This window comes from Caretta caretta, chromosome 11 (assembly GCF_965140235.1).
Source record: "Caretta caretta isolate rCarCar2 chromosome 11, rCarCar1.hap1, whole genome shotgun sequence".
NCBI lineage: Eukaryota > Metazoa > Chordata > Testudines > Cheloniidae > Caretta > Caretta caretta.
This window is the reverse complement of record NC_134216.1, coordinates 18,298,246-18,319,741: the sequence shown is the minus strand read 5'-3', so window position 1 is coordinate 18,319,741 and position 21,496 is coordinate 18,298,246. Positions and strand designations below refer to the sequence as shown.

At 41.4% G+C, this 21,496-nt stretch overlaps 2 protein-coding genes across 3 annotated transcripts in view; one reads left to right on the top strand and one right to left on the bottom strand.

Moving 5' to 3' along the window:
* ACMSD (aminocarboxymuconate semialdehyde decarboxylase) overlaps nucleotides 1–15,530 on the bottom strand; it is an 88,506-nt gene extending 72,976 nt beyond the window's left edge. For both annotated transcript variants that reach the window (XM_048869216.2, XM_048869218.2), the window contains exons 1-2: nucleotides 15,391–15,530; nucleotides 4,496–4,660 (exon numbers count right to left, since the gene is read on the bottom strand). The gene's annotated coding sequence lies outside the window, so the exon portion shown is untranslated. The remainder of the gene's footprint in view (nucleotides 1–4,495; nucleotides 4,661–15,390) is intronic.
* Nucleotides 15,531–15,556: 26 nt separating this feature from the next.
* Nucleotides 15,557–21,496, top strand: part of TMEM163 (transmembrane protein 163) — a 159,782-nt gene continuing 153,842 nt past the window's right edge. Inside the window, exon 1 of the mRNA XM_048869220.1 lies at nucleotides 15,557–15,716. Coding sequence (XP_048725177.1) covers nucleotides 15,557–15,716 — 160 coding nt within the window. The remainder of the gene's footprint in view (nucleotides 15,717–21,496) is intronic.

Here is a 21,496-nt window from a genome sequence, read left to right as displayed (position 1 = left end):
AATTAGCACCGCTAGAAATGGTACCGTAACTGCCCGTGCCAGCTTTCTTGCAATGCTTGGTTGCTCTATAATGAAAGCTGATTTCACTGTAAATATTTAAAGAGCTAGATTCATCCCTGACTTCAGATTCATTAACTTCCACCATGTGTGAATTTAGCTTACTGGGTCAAAACATTCTCAGTTACATCCCTTCAAGCCTATTGACTTCAGTGAGTTGTACAGGTCGGCAGAATATGACCCACTGATATAAGTTTTCTTTTCAAAAGGCTATTTATTACTATTCTTGCCAAATACAGCATCATCATTTAAATGGCTTTTAAAGGAAAATCCCTGCCTTTCCCCAGTAAGCTACCCTCATTTTGCATTGTTAACAGAACTTGGAGACCATTACTTCTCATGGAAAGGGTTAATGGCTGCAGTGCAATGAGCTGAAGTTGGAGGCAGGTACAAATAAAAAAGGACCACAGAAGGTGTGGAGAGGAGGTTACTAGAGAAGAGCTGTTGGGACATAGTTTCAAAGGGCATTTTGCAAAATAATGCTTTAATTAAGTTATGCAATATTCACAAATATGCATGCAAGGAAGGTGGCCAGTACGTCCCTCAGCCCCCACCGCTTCCAGCAGCTCCCATTGGACTGGAGCAGTGAACCGTGGCCACTGGTAGCTGCGATCTGCCGAACCTGCGGACGTGGCAGGTAAACAAACCAGCCCGGCCTGGCAGGAGCTTTTCCTGCACAAGCGGCGGAACAAGTTCGGGAACCACTGCCTTAGAGCACCCACCCTGGGCAGGAAAGAACAACTGCATGCAGTAGGGGATCCCTGTATCCTTGTTCTCCTGTCTGGAGAAAGCAGCAGCTGATAAAGCTTGCAGCCTCCTTTGCTGGGGAAGGAAGCACTGTACAGTAGGCACTGCTGAGTGTGCAGTTGGGTTTGTGGCTGGATGGGAATCTTGCCCTAACACTGGTTCAATCCCACCAAAGTTAAGGTACATAACTGCCCACTAACAAATCTCTCATCTACATTTACAATACCCGTGATAATTCATTCATTGCCTCCTAAGTCAAAGCTATAGAGAATATGAAATACCTGCTCATATCTGGTGCTATTTATTTAAAGATAATCTTCAACTCTGAATCTTTACCTAGACTTCAATGTGAAACAACGCAACGCTTCCTAATGCTTAAAATGCAGTCATATAACAAGGGAGCTATTGTCTGTAAAAACTTTTGGCACTGGAAATCAAACATGCTCTTTTCCAAATCTTAAATGCAATAATGAGGATAGAAGGGATTTATTAGGAAATGTGCATTACATATGGGGTCATCTGGGATTGCCACAGTTGACTTCTTCTCATTGCTTTGAGTAAATCCATATCGGATGTGTTAAGGCTTGACTGAGTTACAGTGATGCATAACTATGTCAAATGACTTCTGAGCTAAAGTGCTTTCACTTCTGCATTTATCAGGAAACAAACACAGGGACCTTGTTTTACTTTATTAATCTGTAGATGTTAAGGCCATGGCAAAAAGTATAGTTCACCTTGCAGTTAATAGATAATGCCATCTAGTGGCAAACCAACAAGCAAAGATACAAGGAATCCATCTAGCTGTCCAGGCTGGGTTTGATGATCTAATTAGTCTTCTAGGCAGCTGACTGTTTTAATACGGAATTATACTTAAAAATGAACATCAGTGCTCTTTCTCTAACTTCTCCAAAAAATCTTCAAAAAGGCGTGTCTATTTCAGGGACATTTTGTTCTCAAAAACAGATATAAACTTTCATCTCAGTGAACTTGTATTAATTACAAATGCAAAATGTGAAATGGACCCTAGAGAATCTCGCTGTTTTTTTATCGGATTTAATTTATTTAGTAATTATTTTTATTTATTTTTTGGAAGTGGAAGCATCTTCAGGCATATGTAAGAAAGAATTCAAGAGAAACTTCCTGATATGACTTGCCAACTAGAACACGCTGTAATTCTCCTGAGGCATCTGAGAGTGAATGGCCTTCATCTTTAGAGTCAAACACATAAAGTCAAATGACATAGGTTTGTGATGTATTGTTGATACATATACGGGGCCAGATTCTTATATTCATACTGAATAGTTACTTACTCCATTAATAGGCTTGTTCAAATCCACAGAGAAAGGTGCTATCCATCATGAGTAAGTTATCAGCATCATCAGTGTAAGGCAGAGATTACATTTTTACTAACCTTTTCTAAACCCTGATTTAGCTTTGGATATAAACCTCTGCATGGCTGATGTCAGCTTGTTTTGATTTTTAGAAGTTCATTAATTCAAAGAAATCCTCACAGGTACATACTTCATGTTGTTTTCACATTTAATTAAATGAAAATTAAGTGCAAATTAAGCCATAACAAATTAGATTCAGTGGGTGAGTGTTGTGTGCGTAAATCACACTCTCAAGTGTTATCAGCACTTATGATGTTACTTGCTATTCTTTTCAGATTTTAAAAAGGATGCCAGTTTAGAGTTCCTAAAGAAATATCTTCAGAACAGTATCAACAGAGCAAGATAAACAGAATACAGTGCAATAAGTCTGGTAAAAGCATATTTTAATGCACGACACATTAAATGACTGTATGCTGTGCAGGGGTCCAAATCTGCAATCCCTGTGAAAACCCCAAGCGAATGGGCCAAAATGACACACATCCACAGTGAAGCTAGAAAAATTTAAAATAAGAGCCAAGCAGGCTTTTGAGCCAATGTAAAAAAAATTCTTGGATTTATCTATTGCTAAGTGACAGTTATACTTCAGGCACCAGTGGCCACTGCTGCATGTTGCTTCTTGGAAGGACTCTGGTTGCCACAGGCACAGAAGTTAGGATCTTCTCTCCCTCGTCCGGTATTGTAGGATGGTAAAAATCTACAGTCCACTCCCTTAGTTTAGCCATGAAGTTCCTGGGAAAACCAACTTTGCTATGGTTACTTCTGTCCCTCGTGGCAACCTCACCAACAGCTCCAGTGTGTCAGCACATGTTTGAAAAGTTCCAGTCCAAGCTCATTTAGGTGCCTCTGTCCATGTTACAGAGCAGCACATGTGCAGAGGATGGAAGACACAGCACAGTTGTGTTACTGTTCTGAGCTTGCCTGGAATAAAGGATAGTCTATGGCAAAGCATGCCTCATCCCAATCCCCCCTTTTTTTTAGCCCAAATAGGAAGGCCTCCATGGGGAAATGCTGTAATTCAGGAAGAAAAATTCAGGAAGAAAGTGCATTTTAATGAGACTGGCTCAGCCAAACCATTTATCTCCTGCATGTTCCAGTATTTATGTTTTCCTAGTTCTTGAGCATCCAGATGCTGCAAAGCTCTTTCCAACACCCCTTCCCCTTAGTTTCTTCCACTTATGCTCAGGTGATGAGCTATCTGGACCCAATTACAGGTATACCTTACTGGAGCCATTAAGAAAAAGAAGGAGAAGAAGCAGTGCGACCTGAACTGCAGCTGTCTCAGAAAGTGGTGGAGGAATGAGTGGCTCACAGAAGCTCTATTTCAAAATCCCAGCATTGTACATGTAATGAAAATCTGTGTGGCTGCCCTGACTTCAGCTGCACACAGTTCTAGCAAAATTTTCAGCATGCTTAGTTCAAATTCATCTTTGTGTATTGCCACCATCCAGTGTACACAATTCAGTGTTTGTACATTATTTATTGTTGTATTGTAGTATGGCATTAGAGGCCGCAGCTCCATTGTGCTAGGCACTGTACAGGCAAGTAACAAAGAGATGGTCCCTGCCCTGAAGAGCTTACACGCTACATAAGTGTGCATATAAGATAATTTGAAAATGTGTCCCTCACTGACTTCTATGGAAGCAGGATCAGGCCCTTGAATCATGAGAAGGCAGGGAAAGGCATGGAGAGTTAATCCAGATAAATGAGGAGAAAATCATAATTAACAAGATAACAGTACCAAGCTGATGGACTTAATACAAACAACAAGAGAGGAACTAAACATTTGCTTTTATATAATGTGCTGTATCACAAGAGAAACGGTACATTTACAGGTTAAAAATTTGCTAGAGTAAAACTGAGATGTCCTGGAAAATGAAATGATAAAGAAATCTAGGTCTCCCTGCTTAGAAATGATTTTTCTTTCCTCGTGAATTTGACCTTTTCTGAATGTAGAAGCTTTTGTAAAGAAACTATTTTCTTACTGCCACAAAAATAGTATACCTCTGCTCCCACCATGGTTAGAAGTTGATGCAACCTGACAAGTCATATTACAATGAAGGTTGTAACCATGCACCCCAAAATACCCATTTACATACTGATATACTTATGTGGAAAGAGCCAGACATCTGAAAATTAGACTCCCTGGTTTGAGTGTCAGGCTATAAAAATTAAGTACAATAAATCGAACGGTGTTGCTTTTTTGTAAATACGCCAAAAATCTCTCAAAATGCATATTCTCTAAAATAATTATGTGAAAACAAAGTGGATTCCTGTGGATTGAGAGAAGGTACAGAACTCACAGTTTGCAGGCTTCTGAAATATCGGTGTGCTGTGATGATGAATATGTAGTCTAGATGGAAGAAAAGAAGTTGCCTGCTTCACCTGTCAAATTGTCTCCTGCCAGTTGATTAATCTGAAGGGCACTGGCATCTGCTCTGAGGAAAATCTGCCTGTATTTTAGCCACCTGTGAGAGATAGAAATTGATTTTTGTCATTACTCTTGTAATATTATTTTTATCTAACCCTAACAATTCCCTAAAATCAGTATCTACAGAATCCATTACTTTGGGAAAGCAACTAGCTTTAAAGTAAATTATTCCAAATCTGAACTGCTACCTCTAAATATGCCAGACTCTGAGAAGTTACCCCTCTAGAAAACATTTGGGTACAAATGGGCAACAGGTTCTGTAAGATACCTGGGAATTCAAATCTCAAACAACCTAAAAGAGCTGTATGATTCAAATATCAAACCACAACTTCAGCAAATGAAAAAAAGATTTGGAGCACGGGGGGATGTATGCAATTTCTTGATTCGGAAGAACAGTCACACTCAAAATGAATATTCTGCCAAGGGCAATTTTTTTGTTTCAAAATCTTTCTATAATCATCCCAGATATAACTTTAGCAGAAATAGAGAGAATTTATATGGAATAAGAAAACACTGAGAATGAGTGCAGATACTTTACACAGACCCATTAAACAGGGGGTACTATTGGTTTCAAATATTACACAGTTCAAATATTACAGTATACGGTTTCAAATGCTATCAAGACAGATAGTTCAAAGCAACAGCTGCTTGGGGGTGTTCTAATCCAGATAAACACTGTGTCTTTATTGAACAAGAAAACTGTGGCAGTGCAAACTTTACTAGGTACTACAGATTAACAAAAGGCCACACTTTCCAGAAATGTATACACATCCTTTAGAAAAGCCTACTCATAAGAATGGCCATACTGGGTCGGCTCAAAGGTTCATATAGGCCAGTATTCTGTCTTCCGACAGTGGACAGTGCCAGGTGCCCCAGAGGGAATGAACAGAACAGGTAATCATAAAGTGGTTGATCCCCTGTTATCCATTCCCAGCTTCTGGCAAACAGAGGCTGGGACACCATCCCTGCCCATCCTGGCTACTAGCCATTGATGGACCTATTCCCCATGAATTTATCTAGCTCTTTTCTGAATTCTGTTACACTCTTAGTCTTTATAACATCCTCTGACAAAGAGTTCCACAGATTGACTGTGCGTTGTGTGAAAAAAATACTTCCTTTTGTTTGTTTTAAACCTGCTGCCTATTAATTTCATTTGGTGACCCTTAGTTATTCTTTCAGAGTGGTAGCTGTGTTTAGTCTGTATCAGCAAAAAGAACGAAGAGTACCTGTGGCACCTTAGAGACTAAAAAAATTTATTAGGGCATAAGCATTGGATGCATCCGATGAAGTGGGTTTTAGTCCACGAAAGCTTATGCCCTAATAAATTTGTTAGTCTTTAAGGTGCCACAAGTACTCCTCGTTCTTTTTCCTTAGTTCTTCTGCACTCTATGGGTTTGGGATAGAATGGATATAAATCCTTTTCATTTGCCAGTGACACTCATTTCAAATAATCCAGATTTTTTAACCCAAATCACAAAAAGGTATTTTAAAGATTAGGAGGGGCATGGAATACATACAGTTGGCCAGCTGTTCTCCAAAGAAACTTTTCTAACTTATTTATTATTCAAAACTAACTAACTTGCTCACTCTCCCAATGGTACAGTTTCTGGTTGGTTAGGAAACAAAAAAATTGCAACTATTTAATATAAATCAATGTTGTTCCTATGAAGGAAATGTCCAAGTGAGATACAGTGGAAAAAAATTTGGATAGACAAATTACCCTAGGCGGAAGGGCTTTGAACTGAAAAAGAGGACCTGCAACATCAGTTGATACCACAATAAAAGGAAATTTCTGTAAGACATTGTTTCAACGGTGCCTCATACCAATCAGGTTAAAAAACACAGGGAGATGAATGGGGAGAAATTTTGGAGAGATTGTGGTGAAAGAGGAGATTTTATACATATATGGTGGACATGTCTTATCATTCTTGAGTATTGGGGTGTGATTTGTAACCAGATACTACAAACTATTGGATATTTATTACCAAATGATTGTTCTGGGGCTTCCTAGTGGAAATGGTCACACACAGAGCAATGAAGAATGAATCTAAACTTTCATCTGCTAGGACTGCTAGAGTACTGATAGCCTCTCACTGAAGAAAAAAAACAAATCCAAAACTAGAGAAATAGTTCAAAAAAATATGGGCCCTTGTAATGGAAAAATCAATGCATCAGTTACGTACCCAGCAAAACAGACAGAGGACAAATAGATACTTAGATATTTGGTTACTATTTATCCAATACTCAAAGTACATTTGCCTGCAAAAAAACCCAGCACACCTGTCAATTTTTTTAAATATTAACATTTTATAGACACATCTGGTTTGATAAATACGAGTGGAGCCAGTAGTTTCACTCAACTTCATAAAATCATAAGAAGCAACAAATCCTGGTGGTGGAAAGAGGTTCACTCTGTAATATGGTAACTTCCTGCTAGAGAGAGATTTAATTACCATATTACCACATAATGTTTCTTTAAACAAAATGTTTAATAAACTCAGTCTTGTAATGATTAATATTTTATTTTTGAACATTACATGTCAATGATTTGTAAACCCGTTAAAGCTTCCTAAATAAACTTTCTAAACACCCAAACTAAAAAAAACCCCAAAACAGCACAAACATAACAGCCACTTCCCCATATTCATTAGATCTCTGCTCTTTTTATGATGGCACTTTGCGTTTTCATTCTTCCTTCATTAGTGCAGTAGCATTTATCAGTATTTGGGGCTCACACTTGATAGGTGTTTTTGTTTGCATGAGGCAGCATTAATATCACACAGAGGGAGAATGAGTGGGTAGCTGATATTAGTTGTCATCAATTTTACACAGAGGTCACTGTGTGCTACATGCCACTAGGGTCACTAGTTCAAGATGTGCATGTTATAGGTAACATTTCATATCCTGAAGGAAAATACACTTGTTCCTTTTTAGTCCACAATTACTCCTTTAATACACGTCCTTGTTTTGTATTTATTTGCAAAGATTAAAAAAAATGCCAAAGAAAAGAGAATTTTTAGGCCTTAAGTATATTGAAGCCAACACCAATACAGGAGGAAACAAATAACTTAATCTAGACACAGAAACCTTAATGGGTAATTTAAAGAATCTGTTTTGCAGCTTCTGGGATTAATAGCTGTGTTGTAATATTCTTTTAATTTTATTTTATTTTTAAATTTGGTGACATTTAAATGCGAGACCGACAGGCCTAGGAGACTGAATCAGGCAAAGGGATTTAGACACATTTCTTCCATTAATTTTAATAGAAAAGCTATAGCTAACTGCCCAAGACAGCTTTGAAAATCTCAACCTCAGTCTCTTCTACTTATCCACAGAACAGGAAGAGCATAAGTATCAACAGTGCAAACTTCCTCATGCTGTTCCCAATCTTGGCCCAAAGTGGCTACTTCTAGGAGTAACAGGATAAATCAGGTTTCAGAGGAACAGCCGTGTTAGTCTGTATTCGCAAAAAGAAAAGGAGTACTTGTGGCCCATTCAATCCTTGGCCTGTTTACTGAACATGCCAACAGGAGTAGCAATTAGTGCCAGTTGTGGTGGTGGTGGTGATTTTTACAGCATGGTTGCCTTCCTGTCTATTGGGAACTGGCCTGATACTTAGTTTTTGCTTCAGACATATCTTCCAGGATTGAATGGGCTATGCTACCATTACTTGCTGTTGTAGACCGATGACAGAGACATATTGATGTAAACAACAAGTGAACACTCTCCTTTGACTGTCAGGCTGGAGCCATTTGACAGAAGCAAAGGAATAAAGCAACAGAGCTTGTACTTGCATTCCTGATACTGCAAAACAATGCCTTAGAGAAATAGGATGCATGGTTACCAGAAAGAAGCAGTTTTTCTTAATTTAGGAGATGCATGAGACGTGGCCTTGCACACGGACATGGCTGAATGATAACAATATTGCCTTTGCTGCTACCTCTTAAAACACAAATTGTTACTGCTGAACCAGTCCATCCACTTTCTTAGTGGAGTACTCTTAACTTTTCCTAAGTGTGGTCTCATGCTGCACTCAGGATATAGAGCAGTGTGGAGCATTTATTAGGTAACACTAGTAAAAGCCAAACAAACGTCACACTCTCCTTCATTCAGGAGTCTCTGAATGCAGCATTATGCTCTGCTAATTCCTACAGAGGTGTTCAATCACTTGTGTTAAAAAGAAAAGGAATTACTGTAAATCTAGAACAGATGCAATTATTTAACCCTGAACAAGCGTAATATATAATGCTAGTCTGGGGCTTGTTTACAGTTAAGATGGATATAGTTCAACTGCATTTAAAGTGAAGTAGAATAATAAACATTCTGTACTTCTGTAGTGATCATTGTCAGAAAGAAAGACCAGCACATGTTTTGCTGTTCACACCCTTGGTTCTACCTGTAACTATTTACATTAAAGACCAGGAGTGCTCAAGTGCTTCCACTCTTTCTTCTCCTTCTGAACCAGGCACAATTTATCATCACATTATAATTCCTCTTGGTGTTATGGGAACACACACTAACTGAAACAGAGAGACTGTAACTCAGAGATATAGGCCACTCTACAGCCAAGAGATTACTCACACTTTTAGGGAAAATGTCTGCTTCTAGGAAGAATAGGAATGATGAGCCTGATCCAATTTCCATCAAAATCAGCAAGACTCTTCCCATTGACTTCAGTGGGAGTTGGATTGGGCCCCAAGTGAAAAAGAGTTAGACTTTTTTGTCCTTTCAATGAAATCAAGGGGTGGATAAAAAGAAAGAAAGCAGCACTCCAAAAAGAACCTCAGAAAATGTGGACCCATGCAGACAACAAACAATCCAACTAAATAAAAAAAGAGAATTTATCTTCAGCTACTGTTGCTATTGTGCTAGGACCTAAGTGACCTTTCACTGTTTGAGATCACCTGATTGTGGACACCAAAATACAATTAAGATCATAGGAAAGACCAGCTGTGAACAAAGGTTCTATTAAGAAACAGTCTGCATTCTAGTCACAGTGGGTTTGAATCTCCCAGCAACCACAGAGAGAAGCCATCCCAAAGTCTATCTGGCACGTATGTATGGAGGCTGCTTCTGGTTCATTTATTGTGATTGTTTTTGGATTCTCCTGCTTCATGGCCAGCAAAGATGGGGGGAAATATCAAGAATATTTGAGGGCCAAGACACAACCCTTTAAATAATACAGCTAGTAGGGAAAAAACCTTCCCTTGATTGTTAAGCCTTTTCCCTTTGCTGAAGAACTTGCAGTCCCTGTATATGGGGTCTCACAGAAGTCAAATAGCTGTTGACAGCCAACCTGAGAACAGAACCCAGGTGTCATAAGCCCCCTGATCTAAGCCCTGTTCACTGAAACACACTGCCTCCATGGACCAGAGGAGATGATGTCCTTGAAGTGCCAACAGAAATAAGGGGTTCTGATGGTTTGGGAAATAGCTCCCAATCACAGTCATGAGTCAGGCTCTGTTTCCTAATGGCTAGTTTGGATACACAATGATTTAAATGAGATGCCTTGTTTGAGAAGAGGAACTTAACTGTGAAGCTTCTTTATATGTTGGATTTTGCTTTGGTAAATACAAAATAGATCACAACCCCTCCCCCCTCATTGAACCCAGGGTAGGAAGTGCAGTGGCAAAATATCAAGGCAAGAGAGCCAATTAAAATAAAATTTTCATCCCCTTGCCAGCTTCCTGTCCTACAGCCCACCCCTAAGATCAGAGACCCATTGTGCTGTACAAACACAGGCAGACAAAGCCCCTGCCCTGAAGAACTTACAGCTTAATGTGAAACAAGCAACAGCAATTGAGGGCTACTAGCAAAAGAAGGGAAGTAGGGAAGGAGGATGAGGATACTGAAGATACTGGTTACAGTAGGCAGCTATTGTACAGTTCATGGTTCTTGAGGGGTTCAAATCATCTGCAAAGTGTTATTTATTTTTTTTTACATTAGATGGGTGTCCCTAAGTACTTCTCCATCACTATTTATCTGATTTCTTGTAGATGTCAAAGCAATATTGCATCTTGGGAAAAGGACCTGTAGGGAGAGGCTGTAGTGGCTTATAGTCTTATTTGTCTCTCTGTTTATACTAAAAATCCTTCAGTCTGCAGTTTAGGAAACTGCTTCCGACCGAATCTCACCCCCCTCAACCCAGTACAAAACAAAACTGACAAACTACTGGTTTATGGAGGGGATAAGGAGAGATGGAGGAACTGTAGGGACATTTATAGCCCTGGCAAAAAGATGGAAGTTAAACAGGCACCTGCAAGGCTAAGAATGGAAGAAATATTATATACACAGAGCTCTCAGACATACTGCATTGAACAGTACACCTTACACTGGAGCTCATTTATGTGCTCTCAGGCAGCACTGGCCAGGGTCAGAGAAGGAGGCTAGCTCAGGGCACCCTGCCCCATTCTCCCAGGAGCATAGAAGCCAGTGAAGAAAAGAGGAGCTACTGGTAGATTGTGGATAGGGGAGGCTAGAAAGAGGAAGAAAGTCCGAGCCAACACCATCTTTCACAATGGGCAGTGTAACCTTTATGTTGGAATGTTCCCAATCAATATTATGTAGGTAAAGGTGCAAAAAAACCCTCCCCAACTTAGTTTTTAGGCTCGAGCCTCTAGAAAATATATTTAGAATCATAGAATATCAGGGTTGGAAGGGACCTCAGGAGGTCATCTAGTCCAACCCCCTGCTCAAAACAGGACCAATCCCGAATTAAATCACCCCAGCCAGGGCTTTGTCAAGCCTGACCTTAAAAACTTCTAAGGAAGGAGATTCTACCACCTCCCTAGGTAACGCATTCCAGTGTTTCACCACCCTCCTAGTGATATCCAACCTAAACCTCCCCCACTGCAACTTGAGACCATTACTCCTTGTCCTGTCCTCTTCTACCACTGAGAATAGTCTAGAACCATCCTACCAACCATAGAAGTATAATCTAGTGGTCCTCTTCTATTTAGTAGAGGACCACTAGGTTATACTTTGATGATACAACCAAACTGTATTAAAAAAAATGAGTAGCTAAGCAAACAGGCAAGCTATTACTACCTACACAAATGCTACTGTTACACTCACACTCAAGATGAATTGGTGGATCAATGGGTGATCAGTCCAGTGACAACAGTGTTAAGTACAGGCAGTCCTCGACTTTACAATGTTCTACTTCCGACGAATGGCACGGCGCTTCTGAATTGACACCCTGATTCAACTTATGAAAACTGGTTTCAACTTTAAGACGTTCAGTCACACAACGGACTGGACTGCGGTTCTGAGTTACGACGTTTTGACTTACGACGCAATTTTCAGGAACCAATTGTGTCATAAGTCCGAGGACTGCCTGTGCAGCCTTGTAATCCTGGAACCTAACAGTACCCTTTGGATGTTAATTGGAGCTCTCCCACAATTTAGCAAAACGATTCCTGTTATATTCCATTATAATACAAATTAATATTAAACTACCCTTTACCATAATTATGTTTCTACCACCTTCTTATTGGCTCTTTACATTACACATTATTTAAATTAACTTCTGCACCAATGTCCTTCAATAGACATTTTACTAAAACATTCATAATTCTCAAAAAATATTTATTACAAACCTTGCTTAAACTAGTAAACACCAAAACATAACAGTAACATAACCCTGGGAGGCGTCCTTGCTAACTCTTACTTTCCCATAAAACTTTGTCTCCAACGTATCTTTGACTTTTCTCACACTAGCAACTTCCATTTCCCATACTCCTCTCCACTTAGGCTAACTTAGGACCAAAACCTAACTTCTATTTATTTCTTAACCTAAACCATCCTATAGACTACAGTAGGGGAAAGAACAGAAAAGGCCCAGCAGCTCTACCTAACTCTGCTCCCTTCCTTGCAAAAATGGTGTCTTAGGCTGCTGGCCTGTCATCCCCCAACCAAACACCATCATGCACCTCTCTCAGGCAGCTGTGCCCTTCCCTTTGCAGGTCACTGCTCCTTGGATAGGAGGAGAGGAGCAGAGGACCCAGAGCTGCTGATAGAGAAGGAGCCGTGGAAGTGGAGCCAAGCAGATAGGGAAAGCCTATATTAATTTTACTAGGGAAGTAGGGAGGGGATCCTGAAATAATTGTCCTGGGGCGGGGGGGGGGGAGGGGGAGGATAGAGGGAGCTGCAGAAGTTGTACTGCTGAGCATTATTTGAATTGGAGGGGCATGAATTGAACTGCGGGCAGCTGAGCCAGGACCACCACTCCTTCCTCAAATCTCCCTTTCCTGATGACCAACAAGAAGCCCATTTTGGGATCCTCTCTCCACCTGGCAAAGGCCTAAGCAGCCTGGGCAAGGTGTGTCCCCCAACCCTCTGCAGCTCACCATCAGCACATTGCAGAACTGAGAAACCTTAACAACAGATTTTAATGAAAAACAAACATTACAATCTATTGCTTATGGTGTGATGTTACAAAATTTAGGTAGTCTAAATTTTGGTCATTCGTTGTACGTGTCGATGGTTTGTGTCTCACATTAGCAGGTTCCAATGTTAAGAAGTATGCATACGTAGCCTCTAAAAATCACCTACTTTCATTGTATCAAGTTGTTTGAATTTGTTTAGAAAAATCTCTCAGACTATTTTATATGTATAAGAATATCTTTTAACCCAAATAATTAAAATGTTACTATTTTATGTTAAATACCCATTTGATGAGAAAAATAACATACATAGGGCCTTGCAGTCTTTCATATTAATGCAGATCTCACAACTGGAGCAAGAGCACTGCAAGGGAGTAAGGATGAAAAGGAGATTAAGGTGAAGGGATGCAGGACCTCAGGACCTTGCTTGGAATAGATGCAGGAGCAAGGGAACAACATGCTCAGACAACCAAGAACACCAAGCCCTCTCCACAGCCCCTAATATAAAACCCTACCCCACAATACTGCAAAAGCACCAATTAAGTAACTCAGCTAAATAATAGAATTTCATAGGCTTCTATGAAAGTTTAAAAATATCAGCTTACATCACAACCCTTAATATTTATTGAAATGTACTTTTCCTATTTAATTAAATTATGTTTTAAAGTACAGTTGAATACATCTTGAGGATTAGCATCCAGGATTAAGAGATATAATATAGATTTAGGCCATTTGGATATTTATATTTCAGTAAACATTCCCAAACAGGTCCTATTAAACCATTAGAAAGAACTTCTCTTTCTAATGAAAGTGCTGACTACAGCAAGCATGAAGCACCTCCCTTAGATTCTGGCAGCTTAAAATATAACCTGTGTGTGTTTGTGCCAACTCTCATTTAACTCTTACTTGCCTTTCCATATTCACAACATTTGTTTATTACCAGCACTGATGAAGGAAAATGCTATTTGGGCACAAATCTCTATTTAGTCATTGCTAATAACCAGAAAAGTAAAACAGAATAGCTATGACCAAGTTATTGGTTTTTGGCAAAATGTTTGTTTCCCCCATATGCCTTGGAGGTTTTTAAAAGACAGTATTTCTTGTGTTCCTCTGCAGCCTTGGATGTGTCCGACTAGTGGACTGAACACAGGCTTGGGGACCAGAAAGCGTTAAATTCTAATGAATTCTTCTCTGACTTGCCACGTGCATTTGGGGAAGTCTTTCAGGGCAACGTTTATATACATGCATACCATCCCCTCCCATTCATGAATGGTTGATTTGATTTTTGGGCTCCTGCCCCAGCTAGCTCCCATTAGACACCTAAAAAGTGAGGTACCCAAAAGCAGTGAAGACTTTGAAAACGTGGGCACTAACCTCTCTGTGCCTCTTTCCCCCCATCTGTACAATGGGGATAGTAACACTTCCCTTCTTCACTATGCTATGAGGAATAGTTAATGTATATAATGCTTTGAAAATGTAAGGAGCGTTAGCTTCTGCCCTTGATAAGAAAAGACTGTGGTTTCTAACAGTTATTGAATAATTCTAATCCTGAAATACATGTTAAGGAAACTTCACAGGGCTAAAAGGAAGCTGAAGTTTGTGGTGGTTTTGTGGGAGGACATGGAGAACTGTAGGGATGATTTAGGGGAGGGGAGCATGTGGGGTGAGGAAGGGTAGGGTCTAGGTAAGTTTGGAAGGCCGGTTGTACAGATAATTTCCTCCTTGGCCAGCAGCAGTTGCCTGAAATCCTCAACAGTGGGTCCCTATTTCGCTGGCAAAGTCACCTAAATGCTGTTGAGTTTGACCCCCCAAAGAATGGCAGCTCCTAAACTCCCCTCCCCCCAAACCAAATCACCACAAGGAAACAGAACCAAGAGCCCCGGAGCAAAGTCTGGTATCAGCTTCGAATCCAGGTGCTTGAGTTAGGGAATAACGACGGGAAGCCCAGCTCTCTCACCCCACTCCTGCAGGCCGGGCGTTACAGCCTTAGAACAGCCCCGAGAGGGGCCGGGAAGAGATTTCAACCCACCCCATACCTCCCCTTTCCAGCGCCCCACCGGCACAGAGAGGTGCCGAGTCCCAGCCGCGCGTGGGACGCCCCCTCAGCAGGGTGCTGTGCATGGCCTGCAGCAACCCCCTCCCCTCGGGTGTCCGCTCGCCATGCAGCCCGGGACCTTGGGGGGGTGGGGGGCGGACACTCTGATTACAGCGCCGCCGCCCCCCCGCTAGGAGGGGTCACCCACTGCAGCTCCCTTGAGCTCCTCTCTGGGGCTGGGCGGGGCCTCTAATTCCAGCCCTCCCCGCAGCTGCTGGAGGGTGGGGGCTGATTGCAGCCTCCCCCCCGCCCCATCTGAAGAGCCGGGCGGCTGTTCTGGTTCCTCACCTGGCTATGAGCCGCTGGAGGGAGCCGCCGGGGGAGTTTGTTTGCCGTCTGTCCCCATCCCCCTGATGCTCTGAGCCCAGTCTCCTCCTCCCCCTGTGCTGGATGCTCCGCTCACTCCGCGCTGCCCTGCCACGCTCTCCTGCCGCCTTCTCCCACGCCGCGAGACATGGAGCCGGCCGCAGCCGGGGGCGACCCAGCCAGCCCCCCGGACCTCACCATCGTGCAGCCCCCCAGGACCGCCCCGCCCTATCCCTCCCGGGACCAGCAGGAGGAACAGCTCCGGATCGGGGAGAGCGGACAGTTCAGCGAAGGGCTGGAGGACAGAGGTGAGCCCCGTCCCCACGGCCTGGCCTCCCTCACCCCATATACTCCCCTAAATCACCCCCGGCAGGCCCCCCCCATCACACCCTGCATCCCTCCCTTCAGTCACTCCTCGTAGCCCCATAATAATCTTTCCCGTCCTAAATCACCGCACTGCAACCTTTCCCAAATCTAACTTTCTTCTCAATCACCCCCGCGGGCACCTCTGCTGTCCCCCATGATCCCCTTTTCAGTGTCCCATCACTCCCTACATGTCTCCCTAATGTTTACCCCTCCCTCAGTCACTCCCTGCAGCCCTTCTAACACATGTTCCTTCACCATATCCCCTCTGCAGCCTCCTAGCGTTCCCTCCGACAGACACTCCATTATCATAATTGCCTCCTAACACCCACCACCGACCCTGAACCACCCATAACGGACCCCAAACCACATACCGTTCTTCAGTAATCCTTGCCCACCCCTCAAAATACCCACAACTCTTTTGCCTTCATCACCCCTGCAAGCCCTTCTAGTACACACCCTATGCCCCCTGCACCTGTCCCTTGCTTTACAACTCGCTTAACGTTGGTATCTGCAACCCTCTCTTTAATCCTCCTCCTCAGCCCCTCTAATAACTACCCCAACCGCCTGTCCCCAGAAGCTTCCTAAGACCCACCCTATATACTCTGTTCCTATGCCTTCCCCCATGCCACCACAGCCTCAGAACAGCACTTCTTTTCCAGATGAGAGGCAGACAGCCTAAGCAGGTCATGGAGATGCTCAGATATATAGCCAATCTAACCGCTTTCCATCACAGAGTGGGGTGGGTGGGAGAATCCCCAAGGATGCAGTCAGGCCTAGGGAATCAGAGATGAGGTGTCCCAGAGGCTGCACCCTAGATGAATGGGAGAGGAGGGGAAGTACCTCAAGGAAGTAAATCAGTGTTAAAAAGGGAGGGGGTCAATGAGGGGACTCCAAGGAGGGACAGTCAGTGCTGGAGTCTCTGCTAACCTACTTCCTATAGAAAGGCTGCTGTTTGCTGATGCAGCAGCTGCCAAGAGCCCATCAGGGGAGGCTCTCTAGGGGGCTTTGGTGGGCCATGAGGCCGTGCTTAAATCTATAGTGCCCCCAAATGTGCAAATTCCACCATTGCCAACAATAAACCATTCAAAAATCATGAGTCAGATCTCCCCCCAAATCATTAAATTTAAAAAATAGTGGTTTTTTTTTTTTTTTACCTGTCCTCTTATTAGACTCTCTGGGAGAAGCTGCCAACCTCTAAACTGTGTGTGATCTTTACAGATTCAAAATTCAACCTTAAATACACATACACAAATGCAGGCTTCACTGCACTCCGCTTACCCTAGCCTATCTTCTGGTTGTAGGAAGCTGCCATTTTATCCCTCTCTATTCTCCTCCTGCACCGCTGTCCTGTCTCCCTCCATGCCCCAACTCGTGCTTCACTTGCATTCACTCGCTATGCTCCCACACAGTGTATTGCCCCTCATCTTCCCCCTATATTTTCCTCTCGTTCTCCCTCCTTTACTGTCCTCCTTTTACTGTCTGCACCCCACATTCCCCTGCACCTCCTCAGTTCCCATCCTGTACCCCACATTTCCCTCCATCTCCTTAGTCCTCCTCAGGCCCCTTCCCCCCCATATTCCTTTTTCTTCACTGTTCCTTTCCAGTTCCCTAGCCATAGAGTATAAGGCCATGACCATCTTCCTTGAGGTCGATCTGGGCTTCAGTCATATTGGGGGAAAATATGAGAATTGGTGCCCATCTTTACTAGGGAGTGCCTTGCTTTGAGGGCCAAAGGCTGATCCATGACTGGAGCTCCTAGGTGCTATGATAATACAAATACATAATAAAATACTACTAATAATATGTGAAAATGGTAGACATCTTGACAGAGGGCAGCTTGTGGCTTTAGTCCCATTGGAAGTAATGGGAAACATCAACCATTTTGACCATGGTAAAAATTCAAAAGTTTGGCAGGAATTTGGAGATCTAGAGAAACTTAAAATTTGCTCACTCCCCCCCCCCCCACCCTCTGTCACGAGGTTTGTGATAAAATGGTCAGAGCTGGCACCTTTAAAATCAAGGGAGATTTTGAGAAGAGACTCCCCAGCTAAATTGGCCTGTAGTAGGGTTAAAGGGGAAAGACTCAAGTAAGCTGTCTCACTGTCCCCAGTATTTCCAGGAAAAGTTTCAGTATGATTTTTGTGGTTTGTTTATAATATTGTTGAAATATTGCACTTTTTACAGTGGCTCTTTCCAATGAATCATAAATGTAGACATAGTCATATAGGTATGACTCTCTAATGCAGTTGGCTTCAGTAATTTTTTAAGTACTTATAAGGATCCTTTTGCATTTTAAGTCAAAAAAGGTCACTGAAGTATTTGGGGGAAATGGTTCTTTAAGGGCTTTCCTTAGTTAATGAAAGTCTTTCCATGGACTCTAATTGACTTTGGATCAGGCCCTTGATTTAACATTGTAATCATACAGTAGGGTTTTATTTTTTTTAATTAAAAATCCCAACACCATAGAAATTCAAACGTGACATTTTAAAATGCAATTTTAGTCAAAAAAACAACCAAACTTCTGTTAAATCAGCATGTGGTATCACTTCATAAGCATCTTGTGTTCTGGAATTATTATTTAATGTAGTAATTTTTTGTGAACTATGTATGTTTAGGTGGTGAAACATAATATAAAATTTACCAAATTCAATGCATTTAACAAATGCATCATCTTTACTTTAGGGATATTTAGGTGCTAAATCAAGTTATTGTTTGCAGCAAAATTATTCAGCACCTCAGTTTCAGGGTGGAGAAATCTTGTCAATAGATGCAAGCTTGTCATTTTGTAGCAATGCAGGTCATATTTAAAGATGGTCCAAAATGTGCTATGGTCAGTTAAAATTAAACATTGTTTTGTAAAATGCAGTGAAAAGATCAAAAGCTCTCTCTCATGAATCTGTTTGCTGTATGTAAATTAATGAGCTAATATTTTTTGTAAAAGGATTTTCATGCTGTGTGTTTGGTAGCTGCATGAATATGTGTGTATGTATGAGTGTAGTCCCCTAGGACTCATTAAAATGAGATGGTGCTTCTGGGGCGAGGGGCGGGGGGGAGAATTGTAAATAAATAAAATTAGGTGATTTATTTTAGGGAGGAGAAAAAAAGTTACATTCTGCTAACTAAGAATATTCCAATCATTTTTAACATACACGTTACAGTGTAGCTCTCATAGCAGGGGTGCTTTCATTTTATGAAATTAAGGAGCTGAATCTTATGCTGTGGGGAGCACTCTTGGCACTTGAATTACAATTAGCGATAAAAAGGAGCTGGCTGTGAATGTTTTTCCTTTTATTTAGCTAAGATTCTGTATGATTCATAAACCTCTATTGTATGCCTTGGTCTTCATGACTGCAGCTGTCTGTTACCTGGAAATTGGATGATGTATTTAAAGAATGTGTCATTCTACCTCATGTTTGTTTCACCTCAGAGCCAAAATCAGCCAAAAGCTTTACATCTGGACAGAATTTGGACATTAAAGTAGAACCATTAAACGCTTCTAGAAAAAAGAACGCCAAAAAACAAGGAGAGATGTTCTCTCTGTGGTTATACAATTAGAATAATTAAATCTTATCTTTATTTCTAGACCTGTTTTTAGGTGTTAGTCCCAGAAAAGCCACCATTGAAAATGTTGGCAGTGGCAGCAGACAAGACTAGTACTGAATGGATATGAAGGAGGAATTACCCTCTGATCTGCGTGCAATGGTCCTTCTAGACTAAGTGGGAAATTTGTATTGTTGCTACCCATTCCAGACCTGTTTGTGAGTATTCAGAGGAATCAAAGCCTTGAGGGCTATCAGTCTGGTAATTTGAAAAGCATTAAATGTGTGTTGAAAATAAATGCAATTTAAACATAAAAATTAAGAAATAGGATCTCTTATTATAGGACCAAATTCTTCTCTTACCTATAAGTGTGCAGCTCCTCTTGAAGATAATTAGAGTTGAATGTATGAAACTGAGGGCAAAATTTGGCACATAAAGAATTTAATAATTATGTGTGAAAAAACTGTACAAACGTTAAGTAATTAATCCTTACAACACCCTTGAGAGGTATCCTAGGCAAATATTATCCCTGTTTACCAATGGGGAAATTGAGGCAGTGAGGTTAAGTGATTTTCCCAAGAGCACAAAGTGAGTTAGTGATAGGAATTCCTAGTTCTAATCCTAAATCTAATGCCCAATCCCATTTCCAAGACATTAAACTATGCTGCTTCTCATGTTTGTTTACACTAGTTTTACAAATTCAGAGCCCTACAGTAGTTTCCCTTTTCAAACATGTGTGTTTTCTGACAAAGTGACAGACACCCTGGAAGAAGCCCTGGAGAAGACTGACTGGCTTTTACATTTGTTAAACAAAATATTCCAGAGATCATGGGTGGAACAGAGCTGGATCAGATTTTACAGTTTCTCATGAAAGGGAATATATTTAAAAAAACAACAGCCCTTAATTAAATGAATATCATAATTAGGGCTAAAAGAAGACGGGGAGGGGGGGTGAGAAGGTGTTTTTTATTTTAAATTAAAATAACTTTTTAAAGCAGGGGAGAGAGGGAGTAGAAAACTATCACTATTTTTCTGATATTTAAATTGAATTGTTAGCTGGGGATTAGGATGGGGGAGACGGGAGCGTTCCACAGTTTTCAGAATGGAGAGAGGTAAATAGTGGTGTCCCCCAGGGATTTGTACTGGGCCCAGTCCTATTTAACATATTCATAAACAATCTGGAAAAAGGGATAAACAGTGAGGTGGCAAAATTTGCAGATGATACAAAACTACTCAAGATAGTTAAATCCCAGGCAGACTGCAAAGAGCTACAAAAGGATCTCACAAAACTGGGTGACTGAGCAACAAAATGGCAGATGAAATTTAATGTTGATAAATGCAAAGTAATGGACATTGGAAAACATAATCCTAACTATACATATACAATGATGGGGTCTAAATGAGCTGTTACCACTCAAGAAAGATCTTGGAGTCATTGTGGATAGTTCTCTGAAATCATCCACTCAATGTGCAACGGCAGTCGAAAAAGTGAACAGAATGTTGGGAATCATCAAGAAAGGGATAGATAATAACACAGAAAATATCATATTGCCTCTATATAAATCCATGGTGCACCCACACCTTGAATACTGCATGCAGATGTGGTTGCCCCATCTCAAAAAAGATATGTTAGAATTGGAAAAGGTTCAGAAAAGGGCAACAAAAATGATAGAACGGCTTCCGTATGAGGAGAGATTAATAAGACTTTTCAGCTTGGAAAAGAGGCCACTAAGGGGGGATATGATAGAGGTCTATAAAATCATGAGTGGTCTAGAGAAAGTAAACAAGGAAGTTTTATTTACTCCTTCTCATAATTCAAGAACAAGGGGCCACCAAATGAAATTAATAGGTAGCAGGTTTAAAACAAACACAAGAAAGTATTTTTTCATGCAACACACTGGAACTCCTTGCCAGAGGGTGTTGTGAAGGCCAGTACTACAATGGGGTTCAAAAGGGAGCTAGATAGATTCATGGAAGATAGGTCCATCAATGGCTATTAGCCAGGATGGGCAGGAATGGTGTCCCCAGCCTCTGTTTGCCAGAAGCTGGAATTGGGTGACAGGGCATGGATCACTTGATGATGATAAATAAATACATTGGAAATTATCTGTCCATTCCCTTTGGGGCACCTGCCATTGGCCACTGTCAGAGGACAGGATACTGGGCTTTCTGGACCTTTGGT